Source organism: Pelodiscus sinensis, chromosome 8 (genome assembly GCF_049634645.1).
Source record: "Pelodiscus sinensis isolate JC-2024 chromosome 8, ASM4963464v1, whole genome shotgun sequence".
Lineage (NCBI taxonomy): Eukaryota > Metazoa > Chordata > Testudines > Trionychidae > Pelodiscus > Pelodiscus sinensis.
This window is the reverse complement of record NC_134718.1, coordinates 42,055,139-42,072,499: the sequence shown is the minus strand read 5'-3', so window position 1 is coordinate 42,072,499 and position 17,361 is coordinate 42,055,139. Positions and strand designations below refer to the sequence as shown.

At 44.7% G+C, this 17,361-nt stretch overlaps 1 protein-coding gene across 3 annotated transcripts in view; it reads right to left on the bottom strand.

Moving 5' to 3' along the window:
• MYOF (myoferlin) overlaps nucleotides 1-17,361 on the bottom strand; it is a 143,861-nt gene that overhangs the window by 88,771 nt on the left and 37,729 nt on the right. For all 3 annotated transcript variants that reach the window (XM_075935158.1, XM_075935159.1, XM_075935160.1), the window contains exons 4-5: nucleotides 7,012-7,120; nucleotides 4,237-4,327 (exon numbers count right to left, since the gene is read on the bottom strand). In XM_075935158.1, the coding sequence (XP_075791273.1) occupies nucleotides 4,237-4,327; nucleotides 7,012-7,120 (200 nt within the window). The remainder of the gene's footprint in view (nucleotides 1-4,236; nucleotides 4,328-7,011; nucleotides 7,121-17,361) is intronic.

The window sequence follows — 17,361 nt, the reverse complement described above, 5'->3', positions numbered from 1 at the left end:
ACCCTATTTGTACTGCTTTTATATAAATGAAATCTATTCATGACGCAAAACAGGAATTAACAAGAGGGGTGGAGGAATTTGAAATAAACATAATAAATAATTTTGAATAAAACTGCTTGAGATAAGCAAAGTATAAATATCCACACAAGGTGTCAATTGCTGGTATCAATGATTTAATCAAAAAACAAACCCTGTCATGAAATTGATATTAACCCATTGCTTTGTTGCCAAACAAAACACAGCTCAAAGCATGTCAGATTAATGATGTAAAGTTCATAAAGAAAACACTGCCACTTGCTATCTTCATTTAGTTCTTTATTAAATAAAAGAGAGCCTCCATTACTTTTAGAAGTAACATACTGCTGAATTTGTTATACTGAAAAAAAACTTGACAGTGCCTTTATTTTGTCTAACTGATATTTGGTGATACAGAACATAGAAAGGCATTTCTCCTGATAGACCACAAGTGAATATAAACTTTCAAAGACAGATAGCAAGTAAATATAATAGTGGAATTCTTGCCATAACTTTTAGTAGATTATATCATATCTGTTAGCCATATTCTTCTACTATTTCAATTTTTTAAAAGATTATATCTTTACTTGTGCACTAGCATAACTCGACCTGGGTACTGGACTATTAGTTAATAGCCCTACTTGCCACATAGGGTCAAAATAGTGGTACCCTTAACTCACCCAGCAATATCGTCAATCTATCCAACTACACACTCAGCCCAGCAGAAAAGTCTGTCTTATCTCGGGGACTCTCTTTTTGCCTCACCACCCCCACAAACATGCTACAGTTTTGTGGTGATCTGGAAGTCTACTTTCACCATCTCTGACTCAAGGAATATTTTCAACACAACACTGACACACAGATACCCTGCTACCAACAGTACAAGAAGAAGAATTCTGCATGGACTCCTCCTAACAGTCAAAATGACAGACTGGACCAATACATAGAATGCTTCCGCCGATGTGCACAGGCAGAAATTGTGGAAAAGCATCATCGCTTCCCCCATAACATCAGCTGTGCAGAATGCAATGCCATCCACAACCTCAGAAACAACTCTGACATTATAATCAAAGAGGCTGATAAAGGAGGTGCTGTTGTCATCATGAATAGGTCAGACTACCAAAAAGAGGCTGCCAGACAACTCTCCAGTACCACATTCTCCAGGCCACTTTCCTCAGATCCCACTGAGGAGTACTCAAAGAAATCACACCATCTGCTCAAGACACTCCCTACACAAACACAGGAACAAATCTACACAGACACACCCTTAGAACCCCAACCAGAGTTATTCTATCTACCACCCGAGATCCATAAACCTGGAAATCCTGGACGCCCCATCACTTCAGGCATTGGCACTCTCACTGCAGGACATTCTGGATATGTGGACTCTCTACTCAGACCCTACGCCAGCAGCACTCCCAGCTATCTCCGAGACACCACTGACTTCCTGAGAATACTACAATGCATTGGTGATCTTCCAGAAAGCACCATCCTAGCCAACATGGATGTAGAGGCTCTCTACACCAACATCCCACATGTAGATGGAATACAAACTGTCAGGAACAGTATCTCTGATGATGCCATGGCACAACTGGGGCCAAGCTCTGTGACTTTATCCTCACCCATAACTATTTCAGATTTGGGGACAATTTATACCTTCAAACCAGTGGCACTGCTATGGGCACCCGCATGCAGGGCCGGAACAAACCAATCTGGCACCCCGGGCAGACAGTTTAATTGCGCCCCTGGTTGGGGGAGGGTGCATGCGCGGCCCCACCCCCGCGCTGGCGCATGGGAGAGGGCACATACGCGGCCCCGCCCCCGCCCAGCGTGTGGGGGAGGGCGTGCAGAGCTGGTGGCGTCAGGACTCACATGCCCGACCCTGCCCAGCCCGGGGCCACCCAGGGTGGGTCGAGCCTGGCCGTGTTGGGCCCCGCGGCCGCAGGGCAAAGGACACTACTGGCCGGCGCTGTGGGAATACACGTGGCTCCCGCCCCAGGCGGCCACTGCAGTGTGGCCGCTGGGAGCTACTGCAGCCCGCGATCTGGGAGCCGGGTGCCCCCCCATAGGTTGGCACCCTGGGCAGCTGCCCGGATAGCCCATACCTTAATCTGGCCCTGCCCGCATGGCCTCACAATATGCCAACATTTTTATGGCTGACCTGGAACAACGCTTTCCCAGCTCTTGTCCACTAGCGCCCCTCCTCCTCTACTTACACTACATTGATGACATCTTCATCATCTGGACCCATGGGAAGGAGGCTCTGGAAGAATTCCACCATGATTTCAACAGTTTCCACCCCATCATCAACCTCAGCCTGGACCAGTCTACACAAGAGAGCCACTTCCTGGACACTACAGTGTGAATAAGTGATGGTCTCAGAAACACCACCCTATACTGAAAACCTGCTGACTTCTATGCTTATCTACATGCCTCCAGCTTCAATCCCAGACACACCACACGATCCATTGTCTGCAGCCAATCACTAAGGTACAACCGCATTTGCTCCAACCCCTCAGACAGAGACAAACACCTACAAGATCTTTACCAAGCATTCTTAAAACTACAATACCCACCTGAGGAAGTGATGAAACAGATTGACAGAGCCAGACGTGTACCCAGAAGCCTCCTGCTACAAGATAAGCCCAACAAAGAAAATAACAGAACACCACTGGCCATCACCTACAGTCCCCAGCTAAAACCTCTCTAATACATCATCAATGATCTATAACCCATCCTGGACAATGATCCGTCGCTCTCACAGACCTTGGGAGGCAGGCCAGTCCTCACCCACAGTCAGCCTGCCAACCTGAAGCAAATTCTCACCAGCAGCTATACACTACACCTCAGGAACTCTAACTCAGGAACCAATCTCTACAATGAACCTCAGTGCCAACTCTGCCCACATATCTACACTAGTGACACCATCACAGGACCTAACCACATCAGCCACACCATCACAGGCTCATTCCCTTGCACATCTACCAATGTAATATATGCCATCATGTGCGAGCAATGACCCTCTGCCATATACATCAGCCAAACTGGACAGTCCCTATGTAAAAGAATAAACAGACACAAATCAGATATCAGGAATGGCAACATACAAAGACCTGTAGGAGAATACTTCAATCTCCCTGGACACACAGTAACAGATTTAAAAGTAGCCATTCTCCAACAAAAAAACTTCAAAAACACTCCAGAGAGAAACTGCACAGCTACAATTCATTTGCAAATTTGACAATATCAATTTAGGATTAAACAAAGACTATGACTGGCTAGCCAACTACAAAAGCAGTTTCTCCTCTCTTGGGGTATGTCTAAACTACATGGCTCCGTCGATGGAGCCATGTAGATTTGTTGTTTTGGCAAAGGCAAATGAAGCCGCAATTTAAATGATCGTGGCTTCATTTAAATTTACATGGCTGCCACGCTGAGCCGACAAACAGCTGATCAGCTGTTTGTCCGCTCAGCGTGCTAGTCTGGACACTCCCCTGCCGACATCAAAGCCCTTTGTCAGCAGCCCCGGTAAACCTCATCCCACGAGGAATAACGGGGCTGCCGACAAAGGGCTTTGATGTCGGCAGGGGAGTGTCCAGACTAGCACGCTGAGCGGACAAACAGCTGATCAGCTGTTTGTCGGCTCAGCGCGGCAGCCATGTAAATTTAAATGAAGCCACGATCATTAAAAACGCGGCTTCATTTGCCTTTGCCTATGTGTCTAATCTACATGCCTCTGATGGCAGAGGCATGTAGTCTAGACACAGCCTTGGTGTTCACACCTCCACATCAGCTGCTAAAAAGTGGGCCTCATCCTCCCTGACTAAATTGACCTCTTTATCTCTAGCCTTACTCTTGATTGGTACTCTTTTCTTACACCTGTATATTTATACCTGCCTCTGGAATTTCCACTACATGCATCTGACGAAGTGGGTCTTTGCCCACGAAAGCTCATGATCCAATAAATTTGTTAGTCTATAAGGTGCTAGAGGACTTCTCGTTGTTTATGTTCTATCTGCAGCTTTAACAAGACACAAAATTCTGATTTTTCAGTTCTGACTACTAATTCTATTTTTCAGTTCTGATACTGTCTGACTATCTTATCGTAAGCCAGTTTAGACATGCTTGCTTGACAGTTACTTTACATTCTTTCTGATGAACATTTCTATGTTTCCCTTGCAGGACCTTGTGAATATAATATTTTGAAGAAAAATGATATACCTTCAGTGTCTTGTGCAATGGTTCCCCCTGGATCATTTGGATTTGCAGGCCCAGCTGGTGGCTCATATCCCACCACTAAATCAATCGTTGCCTGTGTAGAAATTTACAATTACATATGTAATACATTGTTTTAAAGCAGGATAAACAAGTGGTCCTACAAGTAAACATTAATAGTGAACAAATATTATTTGTACTGCAGATTACAATGACAAACTGAAAAATCAAGAATTAAATAGATATTATCCACTCCTATATTAGTATAAACATGCAAAGATTACAGGCCACACCCTTTGCAACTAATCTGAAAACGTATTTGAGAAACTGAAATTCTGTGTTTATGACATTTAGAAAATACTATCATACTGAGTTCCAATGATTTAACGGTACTCTATACATTTACTTAATTAAAAGCTTCATAATATCCTTGCAGGCTGGTTAGTGTGATCCCCATTTTACAAATGGTAAATGTGAGGCAGAACAAGAGAAAATTATTCAATGTGGCACCAAGTCCAGTTGGAGGTTGAATACAGCTCTGCTAACTTGCAGGCTATGTTTCTACTCTGTTAATGAGCACTGTGTCTTTTTTTCCAGTCTCATTTCAATACTGGTTATATCATGGTCTGCAGCACTTCATTGCACTTTTCATCATTAAAGCATTAACAAGATATAACAAAGAATCAACAAAAGTGTATGTGACAAAATACAATTATTCTGAATTGCTCCAGAGAAGGTACATCAAATTGGCACTAAAGTCTTGCTCTTGTCTCTGAGCACATAAGAGTGTATTGCCAGGAATATAAACTCAGCTACAGTGCAAAGATGTACTATGATCCTGATGCCGGAAAGCATCCCTGTTCAGGACAGCAATTAACCACACTAGAGAGAGAGGGGTAAAAAAAAGGCTTATGGGTGGAGGAAGCCCCACTTAGCCAACTGGGCATGCTTCCAGCGTGGGGACTGTATAAAAGGCCGAAGCCAGCTCCTTCAAGGGGAGCTGCAAGCAGGGAGGGAGTTTAGACTGGAACTCCTGAACCAGCCTGGTAGAAGCAGTCATCCTCCGAGCAGCAACGCCAGCTGCTGCCGTTGGAGGAACAAACCGAGCAGCCATCGCAGCCACAGTTTTCTCTGGAGCCGCAGATCCTATCACAGGTGCTACTGCTGCAACTCCAGAGACTACCCTGTGACAGGGGGACAGCCACAAGGGACAGGTATGTTATGCCCTATGCTGGAGACTGAACCCCACCAGAGAAGGTAGGAAGGGGCCCGAGGCGGAGGGATACCCCGCTGGGAGTTTAGCGTGTTTTGGGCAGACTTCCTGTTCAGATGGCAGTGCAATTACCACTGCCAACAGAGCCCAGGGTCGGGACCCAATGGAGTGGGAGGGCCTGGGTCCCCCTACCCTCACCCCAGCTGATGGTTGGCTCTCCAACAGCCAGGGAGAGCACCCTGGCTACTCAGGCCTCTAGGCCACTGAACTTTTGGACTAGCCCTGTGGGCCATATTTTCCCTGTAGCAGGGGCTCTGAACTTTTGGAGTAGGCCCGTGGGGCTGTATTGCCCCTCAGTAAGGGATATCAAATTGTGAGGTTGTTATTGCGGGGGTGCACCCTGGGACACACAGGCTTAACTTTAAGAAGTATTTAAGTGCTGTTCTGAAGTGGCATGGACTAAACAGATTTATTCGGTGCTTTACAGAATAAAGGCCTATCATAGCAGTTGATTTTTACAAGATATGCAGCAAAACCTGCATCTGGGAGCTCAAAGTAGAAATTAAGCAAGTAAATGCCATTTTTCTCTATACATCCAGTGTTATTCAGGGAAGCTGATAGACTTTCCAAGCTCTTGGGTAGGGTTTAGGTGGGCAGCTTTATCTTACCAGAAGGGGAGGGGAGTCTAGGGCAGAATGGGCAGGGCTGGGGTAGTCAGTTCTCAGCGCTGCCTGGAGCGCACCATTCCCCCTCCCCAACTACCCTCAGCACTATCTGCAGTGTACTGTGCAGGGCTCTGGCAATGATTTAAAGGGCCCAGAGCTTCCTGTGGCCACTGCTGTCATTCTGGTAGCAGCAGTCAGGAGCCCTGGACCCTTCCGAATCACCAGGTGCCCTGGGCATTTGCCTCCTTTTCCCCCATCAGTAAGCCTGGTGCTACATTGATTTTCATTAATATACTTTATGTCATGGTACATGTTTGTTTTCAATAATATCTTTAATTAAAATGTTTTTATCTGTATTGAAAAACATTTAGATGGTGTTGCGGTAGTTATACATTACGGCTGTGTCTACACTGCACCCCTTTTCCGGAAAAGGGATGCAGATTAGACCAGTCGGAATTGCAAATCTGCGGGGGATTTAAATATCCCCCACGGCATTTGCATTTACATGGCTGCCGCTTTTTTCCGGGTTGGAGATAAGCCAGAGAAAAGCGCCAGTCTAGAAGCGATTCTCCGGAAAATAAGCCCTTTTCCGGAGGATTTCTTATCCCCAAGCCGGAAAAAAGCGGCAGCCATGTAAATGCAAATGCCGTGGGGGATATTTAAATCCCCCGCGGATTTTCAATTCTGACTGGTCTAATCTGCATCCCTTTTCCGGAAAAGGGGTGCAGTGTAGACACAGCCTACTTGTCTTTCCACTTGGTGCTTTTGTCTATAAAATCACTAATAATTTTATCTATAAAGCAAACTAAAATAATCTTGAAATGTTTTTGTTTCTTATTAAACCCTCTTGTTAAGGCATATAATTCAATACATGAGTAAAACAAAGCTAAGGAAATCACTCACTCCAATGTTCTCTCCCCTTTCATTTAGCAGGGGAATAAGCTTGAAGGGAAGAGATCTGCTCTGGTTGCCTACAAGTTCCTTAAGTGCTACTGATGCATTTCCAATTAATCTGAAAGATAAGTGGATAAAATGTTATATTAGCATGTACTCTGAATTATACAGACAGAAATAGCCTATTAGCTGTAGCCAGTTCATGCTTGCTGTCTCTTACATAACCAAATGGGTCCAAAATAGTAAAGCATATAAAGACTTTAAAAAATAAAAGCAACTAAAATGTTGCAACTGTTCTCTAATTGTAGCTTAATTATTTGTTTTCTACTTTAGCCCCCAAAGTGTGCTAGTTGTTTCACTGAAGACACAATTCTTACCTGAATTCGTTTTTTAGTTTCAATTTAAAATTTAACACGAGTGAGTCTGGCAAACACTGGGAAAGAAAGAGTATATGGGAGGATAAGGGTTACAGCCATAGGAAAATGCATTTTCCAGTGTAGGAAGAGGCAACTATTAGTCCTGTAAAAGTTATTAATTAACACTTTAATGTCCTGCACATGTATGATACATATATATGTGTGTAGCTATCTCTGGCAAATCAGTTCACCTCTCTGAACCACAGAGTTCCCACATGTTAAATGGAGAAAATTTATCTTCCTTTGTACAACATTTTGAGATCTACAAATGAGACACCATCAGAGTTAGGTATCAAAGCTTTGTATATATCAAGGACCATCCCCAGCTAGAACAGTAGTGCAATCCAGTCCAGGAATACCAGTGGGCTGGGTAATGGAGAGGCCTATCTGTTCCCATCCTCCAAGCCATGGTCCTTCCTGCCATCAATCTCCCACTCTGCCCATGGCACCCTGTCCCCCAAGGGAGTAGCCTCGGCGATTTCCTGGGGCCTGGTGCAGCAGCAGTTGGTCCCCCCTGCACTCCTCATGGTGGTCCTCTCCCCCCGCCCCTCCCTACTCCTAGTACTCCTGGGCCAGCTTGTGCAACTGCTCTGGCAGAGGGAGTCTGAGACCCCTGGTATATATGAAGAAGATAAGGAAAAAGAAGGCTGTAACTGATTCACTTGCTGTAAGCATCACAGAACTAATCTACCAGCCTACTGACGACATAGACTATGTCCGGGTATGTCTACACTACAGCATTAATTTGAACTAACTTAATTCAAATTAGTTAATTCGAAATAAGCTAATTAGAATTAATGCATCTAGACCTAAAAACTAATTCAAATTAGCATTTTGCTAATTCGAACTAGCATGTCCACATTGAGTGGACCCTGAACCAAAGTTAAGGCTGGCCGGAACCAGTGCCGGCAGGGCATCAGATTTGGACTTAGAGTGTGGAGCTGCTGTCTCAGGCTAGCCGAGGGCTGTGCTTAAAGGGACCCGTCCCCCTCCCTGGACAGACAGTTCTCAAGGTTCCCCACTTGCTTGTCTACCTCGATGAGGGACAGCAAAGCAGTCCTGTCTTGGAGTGCCCCCAGTACCCGCACTCGGCACATCACAGCACTCAGCCATCAGCCCGGATGCACTTGCCACAGGCTGCCATCCGGGGGAGGGTCAATCGGGGGGCTGTCAGGATCCAGGAGGCCCTGCAGGAGAGCTTCCACCCCGAGGAGCTCGCAGAGCCACCACAGTCCTCCCCATCAGGGGCTCGTGCCCCATTCCTCCCTCACCTCATGCCCCATTCCTTCCACTTACCCCTCCCTAACCCCCCTTCCTGATGTAAAAAATAAAGGATACGTGTGTTCAAAAATAGAAACTCTCTTTATTTAACAAAACTAGGGAGGGTGGATTAACCTCTGGGGAGACTGGGAAAAGGAGGTGGAAGAGAGAGAGTGGGAAAGGGGAGGGGAAAACCTGGGAGGAGGGAGCTGGAAGGGGAAAGCCAGGGGAAGAAGGAGGAGGGGAAGTGTAAAACTATGGTTCGCCATATCTTCAGTACTGTATACAGATGTGGTCGTCTCACCTGAAAAAAAGATATTTTGGGCTTGGAAAGGGTTCAGAAAAGGGCAACTAAAATGACTAGGGGTTTGGAACAGGTCCCATATGAAGAGAGGCTAAAGAGACTGGGACTTTTCAGCTTAGAAAAGAGGAGACTGAGGGGGGATATGACAGAGGTCTATAAAATCATGAGTGGTGAGGAGAGGGTGAATAAAGAAAAGTTCTTCATTAGTTCCCATAATATAAGGAGTAGAGGACACCAAATGAAATTAATGGGTAGCAGGCTTAAAACTAATAAAAGAAAGTTCTTCTTCACAGAGTGCATAGTCAACCTGTGGAACTCCTTGCCACAGGAGGCTGTGAAGGCTAGAACTATAACAGAGTTTAAAGAGAAGTTAGATAAATTCATGGAGGTTGGGTCCATGGAGTGCTATTAGCAAGGGGGTAGGAATGGTGTCCCTGGCCTCTGTTTGTGGAAGACTGGAGATGGATGGTACGAGACAAATCACTTGGTCATTGTCTTTGGTCCATCCCCTCCGGGGTACCTGGTGTTAGCCGCTGTCGACAAACAGGCTACTGGGCTAGATGGACCTTTGGTCTGACCCAGTACAGCCATTCTTATGTTCTAAGCTCTGGGCTCAGGATCAGGGGTCTCACTGGACCAACTTGATTTTCATGCAAACCTGCTCCTGGGTTCACATGTGGCCTTTGGTGGCCAGGCTGGCAGCTATCCTGCCCTAGATGGCCGCTTTCCTGTGCCTAGTGCGGTGATCGTGGACATTGGAGGCCTCCCCCCAAACGTCGATGAGGTCCACGATCTCCGGACTATACCAGGCGGGCGCCCACCTCTGGTGGCCCTGGGCAGGCTCCTGTGAACCTCCAGCCTGATCCTGGGAAGAAGCAGAGGGCTGGGTGGCAGTAGGTGGCTGGCTCATGCTGTGCCAGGTGCAGGGTCTGCTGGCTGGGTGCTGGCAGGCTTGCAACTGGCACAAGCACTGTAGCCAGACCATGCCCCTTTAAGGGCTCCAGGGCCAGGAGGAGGACAGAAGAGTTTCCCTGGTTTGGCTCAGAGTGGCCACCAGAGCAACCTGGGAAGAGCTAGCTTCCAACTAGCTACACAGCCCTTAATTCGAACTACGTAATTCGAACTAGGTGTTAATCCTCGTGGAATGAGGTTTACCTAGTTCGAATTAAGCGCTCCGCTAGTTTGATTTAAATTCGAATTAGTGGTTTGTATGTGTAGCCCCTATTAAAGTTAATTCAATAGGCTGTTAGTTCGAATTAACTTTGCAGTGTAGACGTACCCTCCTTGATTAGGCTTTTCTGCTCTCTGAGGGTATGTCTACACTACCCCACTAGTTCGAACTAGCGGGGTAATGTAGGCATACCGCACTGGCAAATGAAGCCCGGGATTTGAATTTCCCAGGCTTCATTTGCATAAGCGGGGAGCCGCCATTTTTAAAACCCCGCTGGTTCAAACCCCGTGCAGCGCGGCTACATGGGGCACGAAGTAGGTAGTTTGAACTAGCCTTCCTATTCCGAACTACCGGTACACCTCGTGGTAGTTCGGAATAGGAAGCCTAGTTCGAACTACCTAGTTTGAGCCCCGTGTAGCCGCGCTGCACGGGGTTCAAACCAGCGGGGTTTTAAAAATGGCGGCTCCCCGCTTATGCAAATGAAGCCCGGGAAATTCAAATCCCGGGCTTCATTTGCCAGTGCGGTATGCCTACATTACCCTCCTAGTTCAAACTAGGAGGGTAGTGTAGACATACCCTGAGAGCAAAAGGCAGATTTAGACTGTAGTTCAACACCTGCCTGCCAAGAGAAGCTGCCCGGGCAATTTGCTAGCTCATGTCCTCTCCCAAGCCAGCTTTGTCAACTTTGGGGCTGCACTATCAAGTTCAAGCTCCCTCAGAAGAAGGAAGCTGCTAATACTTAGCAAACCTCCCCTCAGGCAGAATTCTACCATGGAGCGGGGGAGGGGACGGCGAGGGGAGGGGCGGGGGTGGGCAAGAGACTCCCAATGCACAGTCTTTGTTATGCTGGAAGAAGCTGTTGTATTCTGGGGGGAGACCCTTTGTCTTAATAGATTTAATGTAAATGATCCTAAAAACATAACAAGGTGTTTACAGATGAACAATACACTATGCAAGTCTTGGTAGTGTGAATTATCTATAAATGTAAAAAACAAGGCATTTCCTAATCTGAAATTATACTCTGGGTATGTAGTGATGGTTTGTTCAAATCATCAAGCAGATTCCTAGAATAACTGAGTTATCTATTGATGAGATAACCGTGGCTAAGTTTACTTTGCAAACATTAAACATAACACTGCAGTATTCCTGCCACACTGCAAGAAAAAATTTCTACTTGAAAGCTTAAACTGAGCCATTGTTGGCATTCCTATGGCACTTCCCAAATTCAAGGGGCAAATCTAATATTCTAGTCATTTTTCTGTGCCTTACTAAATAAAATGTCATAAGAACCTAACTTATTGTTTGCAAAGTACTGTGGGGTTCATTATGCACCAAACATAAAATGTAAATATACATTCTAGGTTGTTCCAGTCTATTCACTATTTATGTTTTTCTCTACAGTAAGACTAACCCATACACTTTCAGCCTGAATTACTTGTTAGAATAGATGAAAGGAAACAGTACAAGAGGTACACTAATTCTTCCCAGGGGATATCCATGGAATCTTGCAGCTTTCTCTGTCACCTCTTATCTGAGGTGCAAGAGAAAAAACCCCAAACCAAATCATTTCTCCTCTCATTTCAGTGCAAGCAGCCAATCTGTATGGTTGGGATAATACTGATGTCATAAATTTGGGAATGGACTTTAGGAGTGCCACATCTACGTTTGTGTCATGGAAAATGAATGCTGTAATTTATACAACCCTGAATCTCAGTGTTGCATGCTATGAGAAAAACAGAACATGCAACATTAGTGCTGCACCCTGCCTGGTACTAAGCACCTCCTGAAGAGTTCTGAGTGCTCCCTTGAAAAAAAACAGGAGCTGCACTCTTCACTTTTCTGGGACAATCCCTCGGAGATTTAAAAATACGTACTTCCTACAGTTCTTCCAGGCTGAGACTTTCAAAAAGGACCAAGAGCTTCAACACCCAGGAATTGTTGAAACTGTGGTGGAGAATCTCAGAGTGTGGGTTTGTAGACTTGTATGATGGCACTAATAAACAGCAGTGTAGGCCCTGGAACTTGGCTGGGGGGTTGGGCTCATAAATCTGGAAAGGAAGGTGAAATTCAGTAGCAGCTGTGTGCCTTAGGTGTTCCTCTGAAGAACCTACTTTATAATGTCTTTTACAATCCAAGTTAAATAATGCTAAACTGCTTCCTTTGTTTTATAGAAAGCAACTTATTCATTTTAATAAAAGCTGTAGAACTGGAGGTATGTGGAATTTTTCTGTGAAAACATGATTCACAACACAGTTTATTAGTTGCAAAAGTACCTCTGTGGCCCTTCCCACCAGCTGTAGCATTTCACCAACACATTTCAAACAGAACTCCTGGAATGAATCACACAGATGCAATAAAATAAGATTCCACAGACCACTGGTTTAATCCTGTAGTTCTCAGAACACCACAACATGCAGTTTCCCCCTTTGCAGCTATCTGAATCAAAACCTGGACTGGATTCGTGTGACCTGGCTAGTGTTCTCAGTACAATAATTCCTCACTTAACACATGCCAGCAGCTGCGCAAGGCTTCTCCTGCCTCCCTGCAAAGCGGCAGAGGTTTGCCGCTCGCCGCGCCATCCCCCGGATGCCTTGTGTCTGGCCAGAGGGGGTCACCGGGGAACGGCACGGCGAGCAGCAAACCCCCGCTGCTTTGTAAGGAGGCAGGGGAAGCCCCGCACAGCGTGACCAGCCAGCTGGGGAAACTCAACTGTCGGCTGCAAAAGCCCCCTCACCTGTCCTCCCTTTCCCTTCCCCAGAGCCAAACACCTCTCCTTCCTGCTATAATCCAGTCCCCTTTCACCCCCAACCTTATGTCCTGGGCCCAGCTGCTAACAAGTGCAGGCTGGAGCCTCCAGGCACATGTGGCTCTCAGCAGCCCAACAAAGAGGGGCTGACAGGAGCACTTCCAGGTTCCAGCTGATGCCCTAGTGGGAGTTGTACTCTATGCATGAGCAGATGACTGACTACATTGTACATGTGATCACAGCATTCGTCCCCTCACTCAAGTCATTCACGTGTTTGTGTTAAACTGCAATGTCTTGTACTGAATTGTTAGATATTGTATCTTGCTATGTGTTACTGTATCCCTTATCATGAGTGAAAAGCATAAGGAAAGTGATATATCTGCTTCTGCAAGCAAGAAGCATAGAAAATCATTTACATTAGAGAAACTTGAAGTGATTAAGCACCCATGGTTGCTGTGTCTCCGTGGTCTCCCCCACCACTGTGGTGGCTGGGAGGTGTGGGGTTCCCTCTCTGCCTACAGCATCTGGAAGCTGCAGGTTGACCATATTTATCCTAAAGGGAAAATAGGATACCTCCAGCTACTCGCCCCCTCAGGAAGCTGTTGCCCCTCTCTGGAACCCTACTGGGGTTCCCACAGGCATCCCCAGGGGTTGAAGCAGAAAATGTCATGGTCATCTCTGGTAGTCACAGATTCAACGACTTCCATAACCTCCATGACATAAACACAGTGGCTACGTCTAGACTGGCATGATTTTCCGCAAATGCTTTTAACGGAAAAGTTTTCCGTTAAAAGCATTTGCAGAAAAGAGTGTCTAGATTGGCACGGACCTTTTCCGCAAAAGCACTTTTTGCAGAAAAGCATCTGTGCCAATCTAGACGCAAAAAAGCCCCGATCGCCATTTTTGCGATTGGGTCTTTTTTGCACAAAACAAATCTGAGCTGTCTACACTGGCCCTTATGCGCAAAAGCTTTTGCGCAAAAGGACTTTTGCCCGAACGGGAGCAGCTTAGTATTTCCGCAAGAAGCACTGATTTCTTACATGAGATCGTCAGTGTTCTTGTGGAAATTCAAGCGGCCAGTGTAGACAGCTGGCAAGTTTTTCCGCAAAAGCACCTGCTTTTGCGGAAAAACTTGCCAGTCTAGACACAGCCAGTGTTTCTTATGTTGTGTAGTCCTTCAAATCCATTGGAGGTTGATGGCCACTTCTTTTTCGGTGACTTTCAACCTCTAAAGCTCACTTGCCTCGGAGAGAATACAAGGGATTCAGTGTGTAAGAGTGTCATCATCATCGTCTTCTTGTACCATGGTAATAGGAGTGCCACAGGGTGGTATGATGTGAAATGCATTTCATGTGACTTCATGAGATCTCTGAGCAGTGATCATTGTACCTCTGAGTACTGTGGTCTTGTAAGACTCAGGATAAAAGGGCATAGAAAGTTTGTTGCTCAGCTGAAAGATGTAGTATTTTTAGGCCTGCACTGGTGGGCGTATCTTTCTATAATGAGCTTTGCTTTGTTGTCCAATATAAGTTAATTTAATTTAAATTGTTGTCCAACTTGTGGCAGTTTTGTTCTTAGTTGTCTGCTGAACAAAACAGTTGCTGGTGCCATGCTAGTTGAACAGTGGTGAGTGGTTTTATAACTGTAGAGGAAATAACTTCTGTTTCACATCCAGTCCATCAGCTGCAACAATTCATAGTGCTTTCCTGGATGTTCACATAAAATTCTCATCTTCTCCATTGGCTTGCAGCCAGTGCAGAGAAAGTTTGCTCAATTTGCTGCGTAACTTGGCTTCAAACTACAAATCTTGAAAGGAAAGGACATTTTCATTTTTAATAACAGCAGTTATTGTAGTTTGGGTATAACAGCATTGGCAGACATAGTACTAATCATTTCAACTTTTGGATAAAAAGAATAGTAGTATCTAATAACCAATAATGTTTTCCATTAGAGAGATCACAAAAATTCATGTGAATCCACGGGGATGTGGGCAGAAGAGACATGTAAAGAAGGAATGTGGTTTTCCAGAACTGCTGACAAGAGTATACTCTGTAAGACTTAAGGTGAGTTTCAAGAAGGCTATCAGTTCTCCGGAACCAGATTTTTTTTCTCCAAGCACAATGTAATGATAAATTTCATATTCTTTACATGCATACCTTGAAAATGCTTTATGCAAAATACTTCTTGTAAAGGTATCGTTTGAAAAGTTATAATCTGCTGACAGTGTATACTATTATTTGTGTGCATGTATTATTATTATTGTATTTGAAATTAGAAATATGAACTGTGGTCCTGATGTAGACAGTTAATAAGGGTATTTCAGAAATTTGATGGCTCATTGATAAATACAATTATCTGTACATGGACTTGTTTTTCGTGTAAGCCTGGGAGAGAGAGATTACGGTTGGTCCTACCAAGACATGTGGCCATCTGATGCTGGGACTTGTTCACTAAAAGCGAAAAAAAGTTTAACCTGAACACAAAGGATTCCTGCCTTTGGCAAAATCTTATATAAAGGTGGGAAACCAAACAATAGGGGCTGCGGCCAGACATCAGGACATCTCCGCTTACCACCCAAGAGGACAGCTGAAAACATCTAAGACTGATCAAGGGGAAGGATCAAGCCAACACTGGAAGGCTGTTCAGTCTGTGAAAACAGCTTGTCAGAATAACGGGGTGAGATATTCCATGTGACTAGGCCCTTCCTTAGTGTATTCATCTTAGTTGGCATGTTTTGTTTTATTTTGCTCAGTAACTTACTTTATGTGTTATTACTTATAACCACTTAAATCCTCCTTTTTTACATTTAGTAAAATAACTTCTGTTTATTAATAAATCTAGTGTAAATAATTGTTACCTGGTCAGGGGAAGCAGCTGTGCCCATCTCTCTTTACATAAGAAAGAGGGCAAACACCCTGTATAAAACAGAGTACATTTGTGTTAACACAGATGTGTCCAGTGTTCACGTTCTATTGGGTTGTTCACCTCAGTATTGAGGCAAATCCTTTTAACTGAGCCTCCCCAGAGCTGAGCTGAACTGATCTCAGGATCTATATTATACTGCTAAATGCCGTGACTCCTTTCATGTGCCAGTACTGGGGTTTAGAGAGCCTGACTCAGCAGGACTGAGGGGTGCTCATGAGGCAGGAAGGTTGGCTCAGTGGTATTTGTCACTTGAAGTGCTGAATCAGAAGGGGATGTCTGTGACCGACCCACCACACAGGAATTTTGTTTTTACAAATCCCTGGTGACCTTTGTAAACCAAATCTAGTGTGTGATCCCACAAAAAATGTGGCATAAATACTGTATCTCAGAGTAGGTAGAAGGTCATAGACCACAAGAGTAAATTAACCTTTAACAGAGGCAAACGACTGTGGGACAGCTTGTGTTTCAGGAGTCAAACATTATAAACTATGCAGAAGTTTTTTCCAGTGATCACTTCAGATGGTTCTGATGATTATTTATTTGTTGTTACAAGAGAGCTTTGCAAATGGTGTGAGAGAGGTGGAAGTTTACATGTGCTTTTACTTTCTCCATAGTTTTGGTATTAAATGTTTAGGGAATACACTTGAAGATGTAATGAGCATGGTTATCCTTTCCAGGCCAATGAACAACTTGGTAGTCATAATCTTGTCGTTTGAGTATCCACTGCTCAGTGAAAAATAGTGGGCAAAAAGAGGGACTGTTGGACACATGTTGGTTCAAGGAACTTCTGATCAGTCAGAATCATGAAATGACATCTTTCAATGTATACATGAAAAGGGAAGAATCCCCAGGCTACAGCAAGAGCTTCTCTTTCTGTATGAGAGCATCATTGTTCCAGGGATGAAAGAGCCTTTCTGCCAGGAGCAATGGAGTAAAACTGACCACATTGGTTGGCCTATGTGAAGTCTGCTTCTAATCCAGCAGAGCTAACATCTACTGAAAGTTCTTACTGGAATCAAAATATGACATGACTGTATCTCGGGTCAAGAATTTCTTTAGTTCCTCAAATTTATTTTGATGTTCTTCTGCCCATACCCATATGCAATGTTTCTTGGTTAGATCTTTCAGAGTCTATGTGATAACGGCTAACCTCAGATTATGCCACAACAATTTGCTAGCCCTTGCAGCTACTAATTTGAGATGGGTTCCTGGGCACAGTGGCACTGTGACTGTCCTTAACTTTCTTAAGATCTGCAAAGACCCCATCTTTGAAGAATATGTATCCAAAATATTCAAATGTGGATTTATTGTATTCACATTTGTCTGGGTTTAATAGGAGATTCTGTTCCTGCAATCATTCAAAAATAGCTGCTAGTTCACAGTCATGCTTTTCAGATGTGGTGCTAAATATTAATGCATCATCACTCACATTCAGAACTCTAGGGATTCCAGTTAGTACCCCATTTACGGGTATTGGAAGTTGAAGAAATGCCAAAACTGAGTCACTTACAGCAGCATAGACCCACAGATTATGTAT